Genomic DNA, 25,333 nt, shown 5'->3' on the forward strand with positions numbered 1-25,333 from the left:
GGATTTGGTTTGCCTTCTTATATGTGTTTGAATATAGAATTCGTTTCAATCTGACATTTTTTACCTCTCATCATATTTTTCTTCTAATTAAGTTCTATAAATGTATCCTCTACCACATTTGAGCTGTAATAAATTCCTTTCCTGAATTGGCCTTCTGAAAGTCACAAACCAACATTGTGATGAATTGCAAAATGACTAATTTCCCTCTTGTGTTTATTTTGAGCAGCAGAATGCTGGAGAAAAAAATGAGGCAGTGTTTCACTAGAAAGAAGGTCCTGCTTGTAGTGATTACATGCCTGTAAATTGAATATTTCCAACAGTGACCGACCCCAGCAGATTTCCCAAAACTGTATAGGTCTAATGCAAGGACATAATTTTGCAGCCCCAAATTTTTGGGATCCATAATGAGGAAAATTTGGGTCTCATGTAAGCCTTGGAGTTAATGATGGAGGTGTGGGCTGAGACCATGATGTCATAGAGAAATTCATTTCCTGAATTCTGTATTGCAGAAGAAAAGAACAAGGCCATTCATAGAATGCACTGCAGGAGAAATGAATGTGTAATTTTTATTTTTTAAGTCATTATTTGTTTTACTTCACTATATAAGCAAGTAGATGCATTATGTCTTTGATATGAGATGGCTGTGTTGAAATTGAACAATTTGTTGGTAATAAATAGGCTGGTATTTTAATAGGTGCTTAACATTGGGCACATTTGTTCCTATTACATTGTAAAGCATAGATGAAACTCTATATAAATAAGATTAAAGCATTGCCATAGGTAAAATATCAGGCATTAACCTTGTAGACTCTTGATTTTAGAATGGTTTAACTCCAATATTTAAATAGCCACAATGATCATAGCTCAGTTCAAATAATACTGCTTAATGTGTTAATCATTAATTTTACATACTTCTTTCTCATTTCCCTCTATGCCTTTATAGAGTGGGAATTGCCTTATGCATCCTGAATTCATTACCGTAATTTGTGTACTGTGCATTGACTGAAGCCAATTTAAGTGGCATATTAGCTTAGAATTTGAGCTTCTTCACTTTGTATAGATAGTGGGCCATGGAGTTAATGTTTCATTTATAGTATTTGTTATAGAGCTATGATAATGTGGTTATGATTCATGATCTTTTCCTGGATAATGCCTGATTTAAGATACACTGTAGTCTGAAAAGAATCTTGATTTTCTATAATAAGCATGGCTACTGGTCCAAATATCCTAACATTAAATTATCATTGGCATAACTTTTCCTCTGTAAAAGGAAAATCAGAATTATGGTTTTCAAGTCAGGATTAAGATATTCGCCTAACCAATCATCTTATTTTTCCAATGAGGAATCTGAGATCCAGCGAAGTTGGTTAGATTGATGGCTATCAGAAAAATGTAAGCATTAGAGCTATGGCCAGGATGTAGAACCTGGCTCTTCTGACTCCTGAGCCAACACTCTGTGAGCGGTTCTGCCTTGCTGAAATGGGATAACCACTGTCATTTCATTTATTCAAAATGTGGAACCGTTTGCTCTCATCTCCCCACAACACTGTTTTCTTGTCTCTCCCTGTGCAGCATCATCATGCACCCCCGCAAAGACATCCTGGTCACCTGTGGGGAGGACCGCCTCTGGAAGTTGGTGGGGCTCCCCAAAGGCAACGTGCTTCTAACAGGATTCGGCCACACCGACTGGCTTTCCAACTGCTGCTTCCATCCTAGGTCAGTACACACAATTCCCTGAACCTGCCTACTCTCTCCGGGAACACACTTATTTACTGTTTTGTCACTCCACTGGCTTTTGTTTAAAACCACTTTATTGGGGGCACCTGGGTGACTCAGTGGGGTAAAGCTTCTGCCTTCAGCTCTGGTCATGATCCCAGGATCCTGGGATCAAGCCCCACATCGGGCTCTCTGCTCAGCGGAGAGCCTGCTTCCTTCCCCCTCTCTCTCTGCCTGCCTCTCTGCCTACTTGTGACCTCTGTCTGTTAAGTAAATAAATAAAATCTTAAAAAAAAAAAAAAAGAAAGAAAAGAAAACACTTTATTCAAGTATGAATGACATACAAAAAATTGTGCAGAGGTAATGCATGAACCTTGGTAAGTTTGAAGTATTCATCTTTGAAATCACCACCACAATCTATGCCATAAATATACCTATCGTCCCCAAAAGTTTCCTCCCACCCACATTATTGTTAATATTTATTATAAAATACTTAATGTAACATCTGCCCTCTTAGAAATTTTCATGTATACAATATTATTGACTCTATATTATATAGTAGATCTCTAGGACTTAGTCTTCTTGTATAAATGAAAGTTTATACTTCGCTGGCTTTGATGTTGCTTTTCTCTCTGGACCCCCACACCCTCCACTGAATTTTGAGACATGTAGACAAATGCTTTTTTGGCTTTCATATATTGATGTTAGATTGACTGCTTTTGATATTTGGAGGATGTAAAAGTTAGTCCACATGCTGACACATTTAACAAAAGTAATCAGTATTCCAGGACAAGCAGTGTTAGTGCTCCTTGTATCCACAAGCTCTGACAAGGCACATGGATTTCTAGTCAAGAGTACCTGCCAAGTGTTTACTTTGCTTCTGTTAATTTGCAGGTTTTCCTCTTAGAATTAAGTTATCTACCAAAAAGGATCAGAAGGCAGTGATGAATTTCTTTAAAAATTTAATGACACTCAAGATATTAAAGAGAACAAAGCAAAAGTGAAAGCTTCGAACCCTATAATTGCAGACTTCACTGTATTTTGATATTCAAAAGAGGCCAAGGGCACAGAAGTAAAGACATTGTTAAACACATAGATAAGTTTTTTTTTTCCTAGTGGCAGAAAGGTCTGCCCACACTTGTTCCTGGGGGTAACTCCTACCCCCAATCCTGACTGTAGTCTCTTGTTTATCATATTTAACATTTGTAAATACACTTGCATCTGGCTCTAACACTCTCTGGTCTAGGTACTCTTGGAGATTCATAGTTCTTGGTACAATTTCTAAACTATTCCATTGGAAAATTTTGTTCTTAGGAGAACTCTATAGATCTATTTTCATGTTTTAAGAAAATTCCTTTACTTTTTCAACTCTTTGTCTTACTGAATGTCAATGAAATTAGATTGAATAAAAATAAATTGTTCAGAAATTTGTGAGTTAATAAGAAAAGTGAGCCGATGTATTTTAATTTTTGAAAAGCTCCTCCAAGTGTAATTTATTTGTAGTACTAGGTGTCTGAACTTAATTTTTAAACATGTAGTGCATTTTATATCTCGTATATAGATAAACAGATTCATGCCACTCCTCACCCCTTAGGAACATAAAGTCCATCTTGCTAGCAGAGACAAGGCAATTAGTAGTATAGTCTATTACTTTTGTAGCTGCTGGGCATGCTAATCAGATTTACATAATGCCCTGTTACCATGGCAGCCAGTGACTCAGAGATTTTTCTCGTTAGTGCTTGACCAGCACAAGGTCCTTTTAATAGATCTTCCTGTTTTCCCACTCAATTACTGAAATTAAAATGAGGTGAAATACATCATTATTCACTCATAATATGAATTTACATTCAGTACTTTCTTTGGCAGAATTGTAGTAAAATGCAGCTATGTTCTTTTTTTTTTTCTAATGCATAGGATAAAAATAATGAGAAACAAATACATTTAACCTTAAATGTTTTTAAGTCAGAGATACTGAATAGCAACTGTTCTTTTTGTGGAATTAATGAAAAATGATAAATGATTATTAGAAACAAGAAAAAGTCTTTTATATTTGGGATAGAAATCTCAGTTATAGTCTTCTCAGAGTCATATGTGGGATCAGCTTGATTCTGCTCCCTTGGAAGAGGCTCAGAGTGGATACACTATATACTGGCACATACCTGATCCCTGTGCTTTTCATAAAAGAAAAGAAACTTGTACATTTTCTTTATTTAATTTGTAATTGTAGTTGTTCCTAAGTGTAACTAGGAACTATAACTTATATAAATTCCAGCGGGATGTCTTCCTGATTACTATGACATTCAATGCAGTGTCTCTTCGTCCACAATGACATAACCAAAATTTCTTTTGGAGGTCAATCCTATGTAATATGAGAGTGGTATACCCTGACTTACCCAAATTAGTCTTTGTTGTCCTATTTCCCTTGCCATAGTAGACCTCTTCAATGCATATGCAACAAATACAATGGTCATAGTAATATTACTATTAGGCAAAGAAGGATTGACAGATGAAAAAAATAAAATGAGAAGGTGACTTCTCATTTGAGGATTCAGATAATACGATGTGGAAACACATAAAGCAAAAGATCTGGTAAGTATAGGAAGATTCTGATGAAACCAGTCATCAGAGTCAAAGATTATCTCAGTTTTTAACCATGTAAACAAAATTACAATGGAACTAGAGGAATTAATAAACTAGTAAGCACATTTAATAGTATATGTTGAACTTCATACTTTGTGAAGAGAAAATATAGATTCTTTGAAATCATTTATTTTTAATTTTTTAAAACGTATAAATCTTACACCAAAAATTTAATGTAAATGAGTTCTTCAGAATAGAAGTTATACAATCTGTAATTTGTAAACAAGATTTAATAATAAAGAAAATAAATCAATAGCTAAAATAAAATAAAACCTGCATTATTAAAAAGTGAATAAGTGAATATTGAGTCATAGAGGAACTGTAAACTGTCACTACCTAGCTGGTAAAAATCACTACCACAATACTTACCAAATGTATGAGATGTAACCAAAGCTGTAGTCAGAGTAAAATTCATAGCTTTCCCCTAAAGATACAAACGTAGTGATCCGAAGGGGCACATGCACCCGAATGTTTATAGCAGCAATGTCGACAATAGCCAAACTATGGAAAGAACCTAGATGTTCATCAACAGATGAATGGATCAATGCTTTATTATTAAACACACACCAAAGAAATGAAAATAAGTGAATTATAAATTCAAATGAAAAACCACAGCTGGTCAGCAAACTATAGAAAAGCAAAAGAATGAATAAATGAAAAATAGAAATTAAATTAGAATTTAAAAAGTGCATATGTATTGATCTAAAAGGTTTTTTGAGAAAAAATAGTAAAATAAGAAACTATAATAATATAAGTAGATAACAAAAAAAACTGGTGGAAAAATAAAAGAGGAGTTAAAGCCACAGATGTTCATACACACACACACACACACACACACACACACACACACACACGTCTGGCTCTTTTGTTAAAATAATAGATTTCTATAAAAATAAACATTACCAACACTGAACCAATGGAATGGAAACTCAGAGTAGATTAATAGCAATGGAAAGAAAAGTTCTGGAAGTTTTACCTTGCATTCCCATGTTGAGCAGTTCTATTGGCTACGTTTTTAAAATTTTATTTTAAAAAAATTAACTTTTAGGCTCAAGGAATTCTTTGAGAACAAGGAAAATAAGGAAATTTAATTATGGTTTTTAAAATGTAGCAAAAACATAACTCTAAACTGAACAAATGTAGTCCCCCCCCATAACTATAGGCCCATTTTACAATTGTGCAAATTTTTTTAAAAAGAGAAAGTAGAAAATGGAATTCAGTCATATGTTTTAAGAAATCAGGATACAATAACCAAATAAGATTTGTATTTGAGAAGTGTGGAGAACATAAGTGATTCAACTATGAAGACATTCTAGTATGTTATAATAGTAGATAAATATTGAAAATTACTTTAAAACAGTTGGATAAAAATACAGCACCTGTACTTAAGACACATATGTTTGCAAATAATGTTTAGCCTCTTGTGTTGGAATTGACAAGGAGAGTGGATTTTTCCAAAAATCCACTTAGTTTCCAGTTGGGAAACTAAGAAAATCTGGTAGGTGAAGGTGGAATCTGGATGTCATGGAGTTAGATAGATCAAAAGAGGAATGGGTGCCCTTATAGGGCAAAGGGGGGGAAATAAACCTAGAATACCTAAAATACCTAAAATCATAGGAGTAAGTCCTGTCCAGGCTCTCATGTATCTGTGCAAGCTTAGTTACTTGTTGGTGTTTATTCTCAATAAATGTTAGGTACATATTTTTCTTCCCTTTAATGACAATGATTATTTTTTATTAAAACAGCTTGAACACTCGCATTTTCTAACATATTTGTAACTTACAAAAGAAAACGTATGTGGAAAAGTTTTAATTATAAGCATTGGGCCAATCTTATATAGCCTGTACAATCGATGGCATTTAGAAACTTTTGTCACAAAGGATCAGTCTCCCAAAGGCTGTATTGTTTCAAAGTAATACTATACGCACATTGATCATTACCATCAGTTGTCTACAGTGGACTTGATTTTGTTTGTCTCTAAGTTCCTTAGCAGGATTTGTGTATCAAGACAATTTTTAGGAATGACATGGGTAACTGATCACAGCAGAACTGGCTATTAGTACATATTTACCACTAGATGGCAATCATACATTGGGAAGGTAAGCACCCTCTGCATTTACAGGGTAGACTAAGGCACTAGCTGCGAAAGAGACTCATCAGTTAACTGGAAATGGACAATGAGTGGAGCAATGCAGAGGATGTGCCCGGGCATTGCCTTTGCACTGTTGAAAGAGTAAAATGTATGATGCCACAAAGTAGAAGCCAAGCATACTTTGGTGCAAGTCAGACATCCTTCTCTAAACCACTGACACATGGAATCAGCTTCAGTTGCTCATGTTAGAATCTTAGCTTCAGCTTTGCAAGTCCTGTCAGTTTTCTCATCTGTGAAGCGGACATAATGATGATACCTACTTTGCAGGCTGATGGTGAAGGCTAAATGCTGTAGTATATTAAAAACACAAATACCATTGCTCGATACATATGTGCTCAATAATTGTTACCTAATGTTATTTGTTATCCACTGATAGGTATTTTGAGAACTTAGAGATAACTCAAAACTTTTTATAAAGCTGGTAACCTTAAACACTGAGATAAGAAAGGAAGAGTATGCTGCTATGTCTGGGGCTCATCAAGCCCCATTAGAAAAACACTGTCAAACCATGTTTCATCGTGTCTGAAGTTCTTACCAAGTTAAACACCAAAACAATTATAAATTGAAAAATAAACCTAATTAGTGTGAAAAGATGTATGAATATCTACTCTTAGCACTTAAAAAACATAAATGTTTTTTTAAAACTTATACCATTAAATTTACCATATTTTGCTTTTAAAGAAGAAAGAAAGAATTTTGCATATTTTCTGGTTTTTAGGTTTCAGGTTGTGTTTTAGGATGAAAATTTCTTTTGGCCAGAAACACCAAAAACAAAAGCTTTTTAATTTTTTTAAATTTTGTTTTTGAGGAAAGTAAAGCATATAGTGTTTGACCTATATCCATAGGAATGTTTTATTGTTCTTGGTTTATTTAGACTAGCTTTGGGCAACTGAAACATAGAGTTGCATATCAATTTCCAGGTTAATATTAATAGATCAATGAAACACACACATTATGCTACTTTAATAATATACTATGCTACCTTAATAATATACTATTTACTCTTTTCCTATACCAGGGAACTATACAATGATAGTGAGGTAGTTTTGAGGTAAATACAATGTCCAGTTCTCTGATGCTTGGGGTTGCATTTTCTTTTGTATGCTCAGAGCTTATTACATGAAACAGCATGTATCTTCCCAAATATCTCTATAAAATGAAAGTATTTGGGATTAGTGGTTTAAACATTTTCAGAATGCTGCATTTTTTTCCCGAGTTCATTGCCTGAGGCAGAAATAGACCTGACAGTATCCTGTTATACATAACTTCTACCCTTATAAGCTGATTTATGAATTGTGAATAAGCAGGACTCTACAAAATCCCTCATACTCTCTCTTCCCTGTACAAATTATCTATTTATGTATTTATATGGTACCTAAAACCATAGTGTGAAAGCTCCTTGACAAGTATATCATTTAGTGTTTTTTTGTTTGTTGGTTTGTTTGTTTTTAAAGCATGAATAACCTTTTTATATACTGGAAACATGGAGTCAAGAGTTGAGATTTCAAAGCATAATGAAGAAATCGATGTACAATTTTCATAGGATTGTAATGTCCCGCTTCTTCCTGGGCTTTAAATGTAGATACTTTGATTTTTACCAAGTAGATTTCTACCAAGATAATTTTGAGATACACCTGTAAAATGATAATAATCTACTTTATATTCTTTGAAGAGGTATATATTATGCTTTCCTTCTTAATACAGTAAGTCATCTTTGTGTGAAGGAGATAAGCTTTGGAAGTAATAGCACACTTATTTAATTCTTTTGTTCAATTTTAAAGTAGTATGTGATCCTCCTAGAGAAAAGTGTTAAGAAAATAAGTATTTGGGGCACTTGGGTGGCTCAGTTGGTTAAGCATCCAGTTCTTGATTCTGACATAGAACATGGTCTCAGGGTTATGAGATCAAGCACTGCATCAGGCTCTGTGCTTTGTGGGGAGTTTGCTTGAGATTCTTTACCTCTCCCTCTGACCTTTCCACCTGCTTGTGTGCTCTCTCTGTCAAATAAATAAATACATCTGAAAGAAAGAAAGAAAGAGAAAAGAGAAAGAGAGAAAGAGAAAGAAAAGGAAGTAAGGAAGGAAGGAAGGAAGGAAGGAAGGAAGGAAGGAAGGAAGGAAGGAAGGAAGGAATTTATTTTGCACAGTGTCAGTGAAAAGTTGAAGACACTGCCCAATGGTTCTCCTCAGGTAAATGGCAGGATATGGTTCTACATAAGAAGCACTTCCTAAAGTCACACTTGTTTTCAAGTTGGGTATGAAAACAAAACAAAACAAAACAAAACAGTTGTATCATTTTATCTAATCTCTGATAGCCTAGTTGCTCATTTAAAAAAGGGGTTAACCTACTTTCTTAGGTTTACATGAAGGCTGCATGAGAACATTATTTAGAACACTTTGCTGTCTTGGGCTTAGAATAAACATTTGGTAACAGTAGCATTGTTGGTATTCCATGGCAGATTTTTGCCTAGATCTGTTTTTTTGTTTTTCTTCTTTTTTTTTAATAAACATATAATATATTTTAACCCCCAGGGTACAGGTCTGTGAATCACCAGGTTTACACACTTCACAGCACTCACCATAGCACATACCCTGCCCAATGTCCATAAACCCAACCCCACTCTCCCAACGACCCTCCCCCCAGCAACCCTCAGTTTGTTTTGTGAGATTAAGAGTCACTTATGGTTTGTCTCCCTCCCAATCCCATCTTGTTTCATTGATTCTTAAAACAATATTCTCTCCAGGTCTGTTGGCCTCTCTACCTTGTTTTAGCAAGGAAAAAAAAAAAAAATCCGAGGAATACTATAGGTTCATTAAATCAGGGTCTGTATCATACCTATATCTTTGTATCCCAGGGGTATAACATATTAATAGAAACTTTATAGGGAATCAATTAATATTTACTTCATTAAAACAAACAGAATTGATTTCAGAGTCCATAGTCTCTCATGGTTCACCTCCCCTTCCAATTTCCCCCAACTCCCTTCTCCACTCTAAGTCCCCATGTCCTCCATGAAAAACAATCTGAGGGTTTTGAAGGGACGGGGGGTGGGAGGTTGGGGTACCATGTGGTGGGTATTATAGAGGGCACGGATTGCATGGAGCACGGGGTGTGGTGCAAAAATAATGAATACTGTTATGCTGGAAATAAAAAAAAATTTTATTTAATAAAATATTAAAAAAAAAAACAAACAAACAACAAAAAAAACAAACAGAATTGAAGTTGCTGCACCAGGAATGTGGCCTCTGTTTTTCAGACTCCTAATAATATCATGTGATTATAGGGCTATACCCACAAACCTTCACATATACACTCAGATGTATACCCCTCATTATAAATGAGATCATTTTATTAAAAGAACCTCAAGCCTAATATTCTTCATTTGCCACCAAAACCCTAAAATATCAAATCTTCTCTGAATAATATTACCATGAGAATAAATTTTACTCAAAGACCCAGTCATAAGGGGAAGCACTCCTAGAATGGCAGAACAAGAACCTTCAAAAATTGCCTCTTCCATAAAAGCAGAGAGAACACCGGCAAAAATTTGCTATGATCAGTCTGTCTTCCTTCCTTTCTTCCTTCCTTTCTTTTTTTAAGAACTTAACCATAGGTCTGTACCCTCTGAGGAACATTTATTGAAGAAAAATTACCCTATTCCCATTCCTTTCTCCCCAGCTCTGCCATAGCTTTGAAAATCAATTGCCTCAAAATCACGGTAGCTGTGAAGCCAGCCATGGTACCAGCAACTAGAGGTGCAGAACAAATTTGGAGATCACAAAACCCCAGTCTCAGATAAATGTCACTACTTGTACTTTCTGGAAGCCCTTGGAAATACCTATATGCAGAGCTTGTTTTTATTTGACCTGAGTCAGAACTTACTCTGTATGCATAGGTTATTTGACAGGGCATTTGTAGCAAACAATTAGCAGTATATGTTTAATATTGCAACTGCCAGAGGAGCAGTAACAGTCAAACAAAAGGTTGACCAATATTCTTAAACAGAAAAGCAGAAGAATTAAATGACACTTTGAAAACCTGCCGTATTCCTAGGAATATCAAAGGACCCAAGCATTTGGAGAGGTGCGTGAGAGCCTAGAAAAGACTTGAGGAGAGATTAATCTCTCAGCTCTGACTGACCTCGAGGGCTTGTGCAAGGCTAAGGCACTCTGGAAACTTCCATAGTGTTGAGGATGTGCCCCAACATGCATAAAGAACCCCTTGCCAAAGATTGGATGACTTATTGTCAAGGCATTTAACCAGGACCTGTTCAATCATCATTTAAATAAACAGACTTCTGTGGCCTCACCCAACAAAGTATATACACTTCATTTGGATGCTATTATAAATGAAATTCCTTTCTTAATTTTCAGATTGTTCAGTACTCAGTTCTAAAAATGCAGTTGATTTTAGTGTATTCATCTTAAATCAATATGCAACTTCATTTATTAATTTTAAGATTTTGCTAGAATTCCTTGAGTTTTCCGTACATGTTGTCTTCACATATTATTGGCAAAGATAATTTTCCTTTCCAACAGGTGCCTTTCATTTATTTTTCTTATCTAATTATTCAGCTAAAACCTCCAAAAATATGTTGAGTAGACTTGGCAAGAGTAGAGGTCCTTGCTTTATTGTGATCTTAGGAGGAAATTGTTCTGTCCTTTACCATTAAATATGATGTTAACTGTGGATCTTTTGTGGATACATTTATCAGATTTAGAGCATTCCCTTTTATTTTCAATACTGTGAGTGTGTTTATCATGAGAGGGTATTGGGTTTTATTTAATAACTTTTCTTCTGCTAGTGAAATGGTCATGTAGTCTTTAACCTACAGTGTTTCCTATCAACTGATTTTTGTTTGCTGAAACACTTTGCAGTCCTTGAAAAAATGCTATTTGGCCATGATATATAACCGTATCACATGTTGCTGGATTCAGTTTGCTAGTATTTTGTTGAAGATATTTGCATCTACCTTCCTAAGAGATATAGGTTATAGTTTTCTTGTGATGCCTTTGTCTGGCTTGGAAACCAGAACAATATTGGCCTCACAGAATAAAGAGGGGAAACAGTCCCTCTTCTATATATTTTTTGGAAGAGTTTGTGAGGGATTGGTATTAATTCTTCTGTAAAAAATGGGTGAAATTTGCCAGTGAAGCCAGCTGAGCTTTTCTTTGTGGAAGGGTTTTGATCACTAATTCAATTTGAGGAATTTGTCCATTTCATCTAGGTTATTGAATTTGTGCCACAGTGTTGCCATATTTATTGCCATGTTATTCATAGTTTCCCAAATAATTCTTTAACTCTGTAAATTTGGTAGTAACGCCCTTTTCTTTCATTCTTGATTTTAATAGTTGGAGTCTTCTCTTTTTTGTTGTTGATCAATGTAGCTAAAAATTTATCAATTTTTTTGCTCTTCTCAAAGAACCAACTTTTATTGCTGATTTTCTGTATATTTTTCTCTATTTCATTTATTTCCACTCTAATATTTATTCTTTCCTTCTGCTGTCTTTGGATTTCTTTTGTTCCTTTTCAGTTTCTTAATGTGGAAGTTTAGGTATCATTTGATATCTTTATTCTTTTACAATGTACTATTTATATTTATGAATTACCATCTAAGCAATGCTATAGGGAACATTCTATAAGTTTTAGTACATTGTGTTTTTGTTTTCATTCACAGAAAAGTATTTTCTGATTTTTCTTATAAAATTTCTTCTTTGAGCCATTGGCCCATTAAAAGTATGCTATTTGATTTCCACCTATTTGTGAATTTTCCAAATTTCCTTCTGTCACTGTTTTCTGTTTTAATTCCATCATAGTTAAAGAACATACTTTGTATGATATAATGCCTTTAAGTTTACTGAGGCTTTTTAAATTCACTAACATGTTATCCTGAAGAATGTTTGATGTACACATGGGAAGTATGTATCTGATTTTGCTGAGTGGCGTCTTTGATAGAAGTTTGTTAGGTCTAATTGGCTTATACTATTAAGTTTTATATTCCTCTGTTGCTCTTCTAATTATTCCATCATTAATATTAAGGAATTGAAGTCCCCAAATGTTATTGTTGAATTGTCTATTTCTTCCATTAATTCTGTCACTTTTACTTCATGTATTTTGGGTCTTGTATTATTTATTTTTTTTTATTGTTGCTACAACAAATTACCACAAATTCAACAAACATAACAAAAACAACACAAGTTTATCATCTTATAGCTCTGGAGATCAGAAATCAGAAAGGGTCTCCCTGCGCTTACCTGAGTTATAAAATGCTTCAGCCACATTGGAAAAACAGTGTTGCACTTCTTCAAAATATTAAACATACAATTACCATATGACTGAGCAATTCCACTCATAGGTTTATATCCAAGAAAATTAAAAGCATACATCCACACAAAAACTTCTGTGCAAATGTTTATAGCAGCATTATTCATGATAACCAAAAAAATGAAATAATCCAAATGTCTATCAACTGATGAATAAATAAAGAAAATTTGTTATATCCAGACAGTAGAATATTTTTTTTAGCAATAAAAAGCTATGAGGTACTGATACATGCTGCAATATGAATGAATGTAGAAAACATTATGGTAAATGCTTACCACAGAATAGGAAAGAATGAGGAGTAACTAATGTATATGGGTTTCCCATGATGTGTGATAGAAATATTCTCAGATGAGGGTGCCTGAGTGGCACAGTCGGTTAAACGCCTGCCTCCAGCTCAGGTCATGACCCTTGAATCCTAGGATTGAGTCCCACATGGGGCTCCCCGCTCTGCGGAGAGCCTGCTTCTCCATCTGCCTCTGTCCCTCCCTGCCGCCTGTGCTCTCTCTCGCTCACTTTCTCTTGAATAAATAAATAAAATCTTAAGAAAAATTGTCAGATAAAATAGTGGTGATGGTTATACAACTCTGTAAATATACTTCAAACCATTGAATTTACCCTGTAAGTTAGGAATTTTATGATATATGAATTATATCTCAATAAAGGTCTATTTTAAGAAATAATTATAGATATATGTACAAATGACATTTATCAAAACCCTGACCTGGTGTTATGACAGACAGTTATAGTCACTTTTATAGAAATTTAAAGAGCTTAACATATATCCTTCTTACAAAAGTTAATCATGTCTATGTTTAAAATATTCTAATAAAAGTAATGGTACACAGTTGTTAATTTTAAATTGATACTTAATAGTTCGAGCATCATTCCAGACATTCAAGAAAAATGAAAAAAAATTTTGTGGACAGTCTTCACCCAAACAGATGTCTAGTTTAATCTCTCTAATAAATACACACACACACACACACACATCCTGCTTTATGTATAAACTACAGTAGATATAGTACTACAGGTATATTAAATTAGAACACATATGTAATACTCTATTTGTACCAATTTATACTCCCCTTCCATAGTATATCAATGCCTATTCTTGCCAAGTATGAATTTTATTTTTTTTCAAACTCTTGGATGTATAATGGGTATGATATTGTCACTAAAACCTGAAATTATTACTGAAACTAATCTTTTCTTGTAGACTAGCTATATGCAGTTCTTCTTTTGTGAATAACTTTCTTTTCTATTTTTAAAACTTGTTTCTTTCTAAGAACACTTTATTTGTTAAAAACCCTTTATTTGTTAAATATAGCCATTTTAAATTATGTAATACATAAAGATCTCCCAGACTTAATCTTCAAATAAATTTTTGCTTATGGAGATTTTTTTGTTTGATAAATATCTTTCTCTATGGTTTGTTGTTGTTCTTGTTTGAAATTAAATCTTTCCAAAAGTTTATGTAGCATTATTTACCAATCAGTTATTCTTATGACTCTCTCTTTGTCCTGATGCATGTAAAAGCCTTCACCTCACCATTTATTCTCTTGTTTAATGGTTCTTGCTTTTTTAAAAATTTTACATTTTAATTATTTATTTTATTCTTAATGTAACAAGAAAATATAACTACTTTTCTTTCCATTAAGAAACAACATGCTCCAAATAAGCATGTTGTTTCTTAATGGAAAGAAAAGTAGTTATATTTTCTTGTTACATTAAGAATAAAATAAATAATTAAAATGTAAAATTTTTAAAAAAGCAAGAACCATTAAACAAGAGAATAAATGGTGAGGTGAAGGCTTTTACATGCATCAGGACAAAGAGAGAGTCAAATAGCATGGAGGACATGGGGACTTAGAGTGGAGAAGGGAGTTGGGGGAAATTGGAAGGGGAGGTGAACCATGAGAGACTATGGACTCTGAAAAACAATCTGAGGGTTTTGAAGGGACGGGGGGTGGGAGGTTGGGGTACCAGGTGGTGGGTATTATAGAGGGCACGGATTGCATGGAGCACGGGGTGTGGTGCAAAAATAATGAATACTGTTATGCTGGAAATAAAAAAATAAAAAAAAATAAATAAATTAAAAAAAAAAAAAAGAAACAACATGAACTGTAGGTTTGAATCATACTTCATTTTTTTTATTTATCTTTATGGCAAAGAAATATTTTGATATCAGATGTTTAAAAAACTCCATGGTTGGTTGATGATATTTTTTACTGGTGGTATCATTATACCAACATTTTCACGATACTCTCTCTCTCTTTTTTTTTTTTTAACATATATGTGATTATTGGATTTTCTTCAAGCATTGACCCATAGTACTTCTTAATTCAATGATTCATTTTGTTTTTGTTGTTGTTGTTGTTGTTATTTTTGAAGTAGATTCCATGTCTGTGGAGCTCCAGCATGGGGCTTGAACTCACAACCCTGAGATCAAGACCTGAGCTGAGATCAAAAATTGGATGCTTAACTGACTGAGCCACCCAGATGCCCCTATTCAATGACTCTTAATAAACAATTTTTTTTTCACTTTCAATGAAAAGTGTTGACTCTAATTTTTGTGCCTAATTCAAGGCATTTTTACTCATATTCATATTCATATTATTATTAATATTATTTTTAAAGATTTTATTTACTTATTTGACAGACAGAGATCACATGTAGGCAGAGAGGCAAGCAGAAAGGAGGAAGGAGGCTCCCTGCTGAGCAGAGACTCAATCCCAGGACCCTGGGATCATGAACTGAGCCGAAGGTAGAGGCTTTAGCCCACTGAGCCACCCAGGCGCCCTATTCATATTATTTTAGTAATTATTTCTTATGATTTATCTTTTTGTTTTTTCTTTCTTACATTGCTCCTGTATTCTATTTGTCTCAAATCTTTCATTTGTTTTTATCAACTTCATCTAATTTTATCCCTTTACTTTTATCTCAAGGCTGAAGTTAAATATATATATATATATATATATATATATATATATATATATATATATAATTTTTTACCTTGAACTTATTTTGTTTTAGCTCCCTTGCAGATTTTAACTTGATAATTATGTTTTTCATTGGCCTATGCAAGAGACCTGGAATTACGGTTCTTTTACTTGTCTGTAAACAGTTAAGTACCATACGTGTAACCCAATTTACGGTTGATACTTGTATTTTCCTGAAGGACTGGGATGTGGCCTCTGCTACCTTCTTCTTTCTTCAGGTCTCTAATTTACATCCACATCTGTCACCTGCTACTGCCAGTGTTGGGACCCACCCTTAAAGAACTTTAACTGGGCCAAAATTTTTACTGCCATAGAGCTGTCTATTGCATGCAATCCTGCTGTTTCTACCATATATCAAGGTTTGATTCCAATCTGACTTGTTTCATGGCAGGCAAATATTCACTTTCATGTATAATATATTTGGGTCATGGATTCATATTCAACAGGCTTGACAGAATACAGCAATTTACATTCACCTTCCCCCCCCCCACCGCCACCACTGACTTGGGATATGAGTGAGATAGCTCAAAAAGCATGTTCTTGGTGCAGCCACTCTGAGATGCATATTCAGGAAACTGACACTTGCCTTATCTGACCATTCTCAGAAGCTGCCATAGTCTTTCTCTTATAAAACACTCTGGATAGGTGAGCCACAGAGGTACTTATTCAATTAACAGAAAACATTTGAATACATGGAACTGATACATTCAAGTTAAAATACATATTCAGCATATATAGAAATTTTCTCTAGTTTCTAACTCCTTCCTTCAGTGGGGTTTATCATCCCCTGTATCTCATCTTTATAAACATCTCATCCCCTAATACATGGCCTGATCCTCATTTTGGAATTTTCCTATCTCACTTTCTCTAAGTTGTTTGATGCTGAGTTGTCTTGAACATTTGGCAAATAGGATTTAGTAGTTTTCTAATTGTTTTATTTTTTTTGTTAATTTTTTTCTTTTTTTTATTATGAATAGAATTTAGAGAGTGTTATTTTCTCTGATTCTTTACAATTATCCCATTCTTCTGACTTTTAGCATCATTTCAAAGATCTTATGGTTTAAATAAAAAAAAAAAAAACAAGATGAGAAATAACTCAAAGGGAAACCAGTCTAAGTATGCTGACTATCCACTTATTTTTATATGCCTCTTCCAGAAAGAAGCCTTAAGGTTTCATGTGTTTTCTGTTTTTCTCTTAGACCTTTGCTAAAAAGGAATGCCTACTTCTAAGATTTTATGACCCACTGAGGTCTAGATGGAGCTCCCACTGGGTGTTCTGTTTATAATTTAGACACTTGTTCCAGAAAAACATCCCTTGCTGCAATGACCTTCTGTGTATTATGACAACTAGTCCCATAAATTCCTCTCTCCCTCTGAAGAGTTATTAGGTTTTCTAGGCTTTTTAAAAAGTAGTTCTTAATGCTGTTGTTCTTTTATGGATGGGGAACTGAGAAGCAGACCATTTTGTGTTCTTCCAACTAATTTGGTGTGCAGTATATTTAGCCAATATTTTTTGAAATCTTGGGCATTTGATGACATTACCAAGTCCTCAGACTTAGAGCATGTTGTTCTTTATTTTCATCCTTTCCTGATCATTCTGGGGAAAGTTAGAAACCTGATCCATGTCATCATCTTAACTCAGAAACCCATATTTATTTTTAATAGATGATTAAAATTGACCTTTGAGGTCATTTTTATTCCTGAGTTTTTATATAAGCAAATTTTGCCCTAAGACTATTTTTGTAAGCAAGAAGTTTCTCAGGTCAAATAGATGCTGTCAAAATAATGACTCCAAGAACTGTTAAATGTCATGAGAAACTAACATTTTGCCTCTAGTTAAACCAAAAATCATTCAACCGTATCTAAGCTGTAAAGAAATATTAGCTTGTATGACCTAACCTTGCTGATTGATGGCCTGATTAAATTACAGAGGAAACCTTGGCAGGTCACTGCAGTGTTTAGAAAATTTTGTTTCTTCACAAATATCAATAAAGCTCACAGTTCTCACCTCAGAAAGGCATTATACTATATATGAAAGCATTCTAATTGAGAGGATGTAACACCTTGAAAGACAACATAAGCCCTCAGGTCAAGAGTTGTCATTCTGCATCCACAATGTGCTTTGATGTAAATGTGCATGGGGGCCACATCAATATGGGCAAACTGGCTCCTGGCATGGCTATTCTATTTATTTTCAGCTCTCTTTAAAACTATGTCAAATGCTCAGCACAATCATAGAATAAACATAGCCATTATAAAGGCAATGACATGACCGTACCAGATTTTCATCCTTAAGTATTGTTACCGATAAAGTGCAAGGTAAGCAATATAAATGTCTTAGTGATATATTAAATATACTAATTATATATATATTTTATATATATATTATATAGAGGCTTAACCCACTGAGCCACCCAGGTGCCCCAAAACATTTTTATTTAATATTTAATATATTAGTATATATTTATATATATATACTATACTATATAGTATGTATAGTATATATAAATAGTTAGCATACTATATATAGTATATATACTATATATAGTTATATAGTATATAGTATACTATAATATATACTATATTATATAATATATTATATATATCTAACTATAATATATATACTATATAGTTAGTATACTATAGTATGTAGTAGTATACTATATATAACTATATATCTAACTATATAGTATATATACTATGTAGATATATAGTATATATCTAATATATATCTAACTATATGGTATATATACATAGTTATATATATTAATGGTATACTATATATAGTATATATAAATAGTATACTATAAATATATATACTATATAGTATATATATAATATTTATATATTATATAAATAAATAAATAAAAATATATAAATAATTTATATATAAATAAATATATAATACTTATATATTATATATATAAATGACACCAAATAAATACTAGTATACTATATACTGTGTGTATATATATATATATATATATATATATATATATAAATATATACTAATATATTAAATATTAAGTAAAAATGTTTTGGGGCACCTGGGTGGCTCAGTGGGTTAAGCCTCTGCTTTTGGCTCGGGTCATGATCTCAGAATTCTGGAATCGAGTCTGGCATTGGGCTCTCCACTCGGCGGGGAGCCTGATCCTTCCTCTCTCTCTTTCTCTGCTTGCCTCTCTGCCTAATTGTGATCTTTCTTTGTCAAATAAATAAATAAAATCTTTAAAAATATATATATATATATATATATACACTCCCTCCTTTTTTAATTTGGTAGGCATCCTTGTTAGTGAGGGTCTATTTTTTTTTAAATACCATTAGTGCTTAATTCTCTTACAAGAGCCCTGACTGAGAGCCAAGGTCCAGTGAGTGGTGATAAAAGAAAACAGTGACCTATATAAAGATATATAAAAGGTAGACTCAATAAGAATAACCCCACTTATTGGAATCAGAAAAGAGTGATAATTTAATATGGTCCCAGAGTTTTAACTTGGAAAACTTGATTTATGAGCTTACTCATTTAACTTACTATAAGAATTACTCATTCAATTCATAATTTTGTAGGTCAGCAGTATTGCTCTTCTGTGGGAATATCTTTTCTCTCATCTGGGTTTCTTCACATATCCGTTTTTAGGCCACGTCAGCTGGATGACTCAGCTTCTGATGGTGTCAGCTGGAGTGCCTTCAAAATCTCCCACCTATTTCACCCTCTACATGCCTCTCACACTACTCCCACAGGCTAGGCTGGGTGTGTTCTCACACAGAGGCTCAGGCACAAGGATAACAAAGTTTAGCTCTGCCAGAAAATCAAGAGATGTGTTTGCATTCTCTTGAAGATTAAGCTGGAACGGACACAATATTATTTCCTTCTTATTCTACTGGACAGAGCCCAGAGTGGGAGAAGGTGGATTCTAACAGAGTTACAGGGTCAAGTCTTGGATATGGGAAGAGGTAGAGAATTGAAACCATTTTTGTCTTCCATCATTCTAGATGGTTGAGATGGCCATGGATCCTGGTTTGTTCAGAAAAGTTCCAGTTTATTCCTATTATCCTTTTAGAAAATTTTCCTTATAGAATTTTCCATAATAGTACCCTCCCTCTTACTGCAAATACTGTTCCAATTTGAGTCATAAATTATATGACACCCCCATATTTGGGAGGCAGAGGGGTCAAACAGGATTAGATGAACAAATTGAATCAGAATGTGTGAAATGAGCAGAAGAGATAAGATAGAGTCCATGAAGAAGGTGCAAAAAAGCAGGAAATAAGAACAGAATGGATCTGAGGAAGCCAGGCAAGAAGAGATGCATGAAAGAGGGCTAAATTACAAGGTCAACACCACCAACTCATGAAATAAGATATGCAATGAATATGTCTCTTGTATTTAACAACTATAAATCATTGTTGAACATCGAGGTTTCAATGAATTAGAGTCAACCTTAGTTATTCCTCTCACCAATTTAACACTGAAACTTTTTATTTGACACTTCTGGAACTTATATTTAAAACAAAAGGGACCGGACTCTGAAGAATGAGGTACTTCGAGTGCTGACTTTTCTAGGGGTCTGCGTACTAAATACCACCTCCAGAATAAAACCAAATGTGTAAGAACCAAGACCTATATCTTAAATTTCTTCCCTACCCATCATTTTTGACACTAAATAAAAATGGTCTGATGTGTATTCATTAGAAATTGTTCAAATTTTATTTTATTATCACTATAAATTCATTTTTCTCCATGTATTTGATGTCTTTGATTGACACAAAACTCAATAAGACCTACTGTAATTACATTAAGTATTAACCAGGATATTATTTTGAAACATTTGGGAAGCTGTGATATCTGAGCCTGATCTGAAATCTTATTGAGAATATTAAGCAAGACAGCTTTAAACCTTGTCAAGATATTTTTGACAATTGTCCTAACGTTGATGAACCAACTAAGAAAATACCACAGTAGAGTTTACTATAAAAAGCTTTGCAGATTTGACGTTGTACAAAAGTATCCAACTACAAGCAGGTGCAGACTTAACGGCAGTAAATGACACCACATTTTTTTGAAGAACAAAACTCATTTGAAATGTAGAAACGTAGCTTTTCATAATTTGAAGCTTCAGGATAACAGAATTGGCTAGCTAGCACATAAAAGGACAGAAAATCTGACTAGTATTGACTGTGCACCAAAAACATAAATAAATAAATAAATAAATGAATGAATAAATAAGAAGAAGCAAAGGAAAATAAAAGAAAAAAGAAAGAAAAAGAAAAAAGGAAAGAAGAGAAACCCATGATCTTCATGTTGTTGAGTCCTTTTCTTGGCTGCTACCCACACTTTACAAACCTATTTTGTGTAAGTGGACATCAGATTCCCTTTGGGATTCAAGTTTACTTATTTTGTCAATAATAAGGGCCTTCTTGTGGCTAGAGGAATAAATCACATATAAATGAAATATAAGAGATTACACCAGGAACTGAGCTTTTTACCTTGACGAATCCAATAGCTTTGGCCAGATATCTCAATGTCAAAAGCATTTTAAGTATTCTACAAGGTATGTCTGGCAAAAAGAAATCAATAACAAAGTATTGGATTTGATTAAAATGTTTACTTTTTCCCTCTCCTCCCTCCCCTTTCTCCAGCTAAATAGCTCTTTCCCATACTAATCTGATCTTCATTATGGTTATTGGCTGGCTTTGTTTGTTGTCAAAATGCCACTGCCTTGGAATGCATTTGTAAATGACATAGTTTTTTTTGCCTCTCCATAATTTCAGTGTTGGGGGTCATGCTTTGTTGTCATGCCATGTGTCATTTGACTCGTTAATAGACTTCAAAGAGATTTTAAGCACCCCATTTATAAAAATAATTTTTATTCTGATAACTTTATAATGCATTTAATTCTTACAGAAGAGAAAACATGCTGAGCAAGATAATGCTGCCCACGTTTGCTCAGTTCCACCATAATTTAGTCTTTTCAGTCATTTTGCTCATCAAAAGCTCTTGGACATTATAAAAAAATTCCAGAAAACTGGTATTTATCAAGCACATCAGGGTCTTTACATGGTTTATTCTTTCTGCTTGGATTGTTCTCCAAACTCTTCCTTCTTTCCCTTTGTTCTTTATATGGCTCTCAATCTACTTTCAGGGCTAAGGGTCTTAGTCATTTTCATTCTGCTATAACAAATTACCATAGATTGGGTGGTTTAAACTTTTCTCACAGTTTTGGAAGCTTGGAAGTCCAAGATCAATATGCTGGTAAATTAGGTGTCTGGGTGAGAGCACACTTTCTGGTTTGCAGATGACTGTCTTCTCATTGTATTCTCACATGGTAGAGCAAAGAGAGGAAACCAGCTCTTTAGTGTTTCTTCTTAAAAAGGCTCTAATCACATCTTCAAATACTATCACATTGGAGATGAGGACTCAACATATGAATTTTGGGGGTAGAAGGAACACAAACATTCAAAAACATTCAAACCTTAGCCCTGAGTTTTCAAAGTCACTTTTAAGGGCTTCTTTCTCTGATCCTCCCAGATTATGATAATATCCCAGATACCTTTTCACCTAACATTTTCTTATGTACTAGAAAGACTGGTAACCATACGGTTTACTTCTATATTTCTAACAACTTGTGGCACTGAGAAATAGTTGTCATCATACTAATGGTCTAGTTGCTGCTTTGGGATTTGATGATCTCATTTATGGATCATGGCACAAATTGCCTTATTTTTCTGCCTGCCTCTCTCAAACCCATATTGTCTAGCCATGACTGATTTGATTATTTTATTTTTTTTAAAGATTTATTCATTTATTTGAGGGGTGGGGCAGAGGGAGAGAAACTTTAAGCAGATTCCCCAAGAAGCATGGAGCAGGACGTGCACTCAGTCTCACAACCCATGTGATCATGACCTGAGCCAAACCAAGAGTCAGATACTTAACTGACTGAGCCACCCAGGTGCCCTTGATTTGTTATTTTGAAACATTGTTTTTTATCATGTTATATTCCAGTGCAACCACTTGGTTACAATCTGTTATTTACGATTTAAAAAAAAAAAAAAGATGCTCCTTAGAATAACATTTGAAGCCCTCTACAAATTGATCTAGGTCAATTTTCTGGGCCACCTTGGAGTCTCAGTCGGTAAAGAGTCTACTTCACTTCAGGTCATGATCCCAGGATCCTGGGATCAAACCTAACGTGGGACTCCCTGCTTCGGGGAGTCTGTTTCTCCCTCTTCCCTTCCCCTGTTTGTGCACTCATTATCTCTTGCTAATAAATAAATCTTCAAAATTTTTTTTTTTTCTTGGTCTTGGCATACTCCCTTTCTCCAACACAAACACTTTTTAAACTTAATGCCTATTTCCTCACTCACTTTGGATGCTCTCCACCTTCTTATTTGTCCAACCAGAGCCTTCCCCATTTTGAGGTTGAGGCATATGTCATGCTTTTTATTAGGTGTTTTCTCATGGGTTTAGTCTTTAGTGATTTTTCCTTCTGTTCAATGTCCAATAAATACTATTTTAGTTATGGGTCTATTACATGCTACCAATTTATCATAAAGGAACATTTTACTTTTTCTCTATCATTGTCATATTTTAAATCTTTGAAAAAGAAACAATAAACAAATGCAGAAAATGTAGATATTATCAATGAATAATTTTCCTTATAATATTCATTGATAACTCATGACTCTAAATGCATACTTTCTTTTTTTGTAAAGATTTTATTTATTTATTTGAGAGAGTGAGAGAGAGAGAGCATGAGCAGGATGAGGGGCAGAGGAAGAACAGACTCTCTGCTGAGCAGGGAGCTTGATGTGAGGCTCAATCCTGGGACTCCAGGATCATGACCTGAGCCAAAGGTAAACACTTAACTGACTGAGCCACCCAGTCGCCCCTAAATGCATACTTTCTATCAACGTGGTGCTAACATGGCTTCAACATGTTGTAACAATTAATATGATTTAGAGAAGGAGAAGACATTGCAGAACCACTCAGGAATATTGTAGATAAAGGTGGATCAAATAACATTTTTCTTCTTTTGCTGGTTAAAAATGAAAGCAACAATACAGGGCAACACAGTCCCTCAGCAGGTATTGAAAAATGAAATGCATATAATTTTATGACATAAATTTTTAAAAAAGAGTAGCTAAAGATATTCTGTTATATTTTATCTCTAAAATAATTTCCTCAATCCTAACCACAATATTAGGAAAATATGTTAGAGTGTTTTAAGATTTTTCAACAATAATGCACAATTTGGGAATATGTAAATAAAAGGAGACTTAGTTATCTAAGGGAAAATAAAGGAAAATCTCAGCAGAAATAATTTTCTACCATCACAGGTTGTCTTTAAATGTTGGAGAAACAAACTAGAGGTGTCTCATCTTTTAGGATCCACATGAATTGGTAGGAAGTGTCCAAGTACTGCTATCCTTAGGGAAAAAATAATACTCTTAATTAAAAATGAATACTTACAAGAAATATTTTTAAAAATCAGAAAAGAAAGGGGGTGCCTGGGTGGCTCAGTGGGTCAAAGCCTCTGCCTTCGGCTTAGGTCATGGTCCTAGGGTCCTGGGATCCAGCCCTGCATCAGGCTCTCTGCTCAGCAGGAAGCCTGCTTCCTCTTCTCTCTCTGCCTGTCTCTCTGCCTACTTGTGATCTCTGTCTGTCAAATAAATAAATAAAAAATCTTTTTAAAAAAAATCAGAAAAGAAGGGCATTTTCCAGGACATCTCAGCTCTCTAACCCTTCAAACAAAAATTTACATGATCCATATAAGTTGTTCCCCCTACACCCAAACTCCCATCCTCCCAACACAGATATCAGTGGCATAAAAGTGAGAAATATAAAATTGTTGGCTCTTAGACTCTAGATTGTTCTTTTTTTCTTTCAAGATTTTATTTATTTATTTGACAGACACAGCAAGAGAGGGAACACAAGCAGGGGGAGTAGGAGAGGAAGAACCAGGCTTCTAGCTGACCTGGGATGCCAGCGTGGAGCTCAATGAGGTACTCAATGTGGGGCTCAAACCCAGGATCCTGGGATCATGAACTGAGCCAAAGTCAGATGCTTAACAACTGAGCCACCCAGGCGCCCCTTAGACCTTAGGTTGTAAGGGAATATGAAGAGATTGCAGATAAACAGGGAAGAGAGTTAAGGAAAATACACCCCACCATAGAAAAGCAAAATTTTGTCATTGTAAAACTAGAAATAAATATTAATCTTTCAAGGGAGAGATGAATAAAATATATATACATTCCAAGAAAGTTTGCAATAATCACTATAAATACAGAGAAAATAGGAAAATAATTGGGAAAAAATGGGGAAAAGTTAACACACGTGGGAGGACATGAACAACTGTTCCAGTGTAAGAAAAACTGATGTCATTGACATGAAACAGAAAGCATATTTATAAATATAAAAAGTATTTCCTTGAAATGAGAAAGGACTAAATCTATACAACACGGAAATTATTCTGGAATACACCGATGCCAAGATATATTC

General features: G+C 34.2%; 1 protein-coding gene across 2 annotated transcripts in view; it reads left to right on the forward strand.

Annotated features, from left to right (window-relative positions):
• The window catches only part of SPAG16 (sperm associated antigen 16), a 1,029,828-nt gene that overhangs the window by 506,758 nt on the left and 497,737 nt on the right, over nt 1-25,333 (forward strand). For both annotated transcript variants that reach the window (XM_032354709.1, XM_032354710.1), the window contains exon 11: nt 1,573-1,716. In XM_032354709.1, the coding sequence (XP_032210600.1) occupies nt 1,573-1,716 (144 nt within the window). The remainder of the gene's footprint in view (nt 1-1,572; nt 1,717-25,333) is intronic.

Source organism: Mustela erminea, chromosome 8 (assembly GCF_009829155.1).
Source record: "Mustela erminea isolate mMusErm1 chromosome 8, mMusErm1.Pri, whole genome shotgun sequence".
In the NCBI taxonomy this organism is placed as follows: domain Eukaryota; kingdom Metazoa; phylum Chordata; class Mammalia; order Carnivora; family Mustelidae; genus Mustela; species Mustela erminea.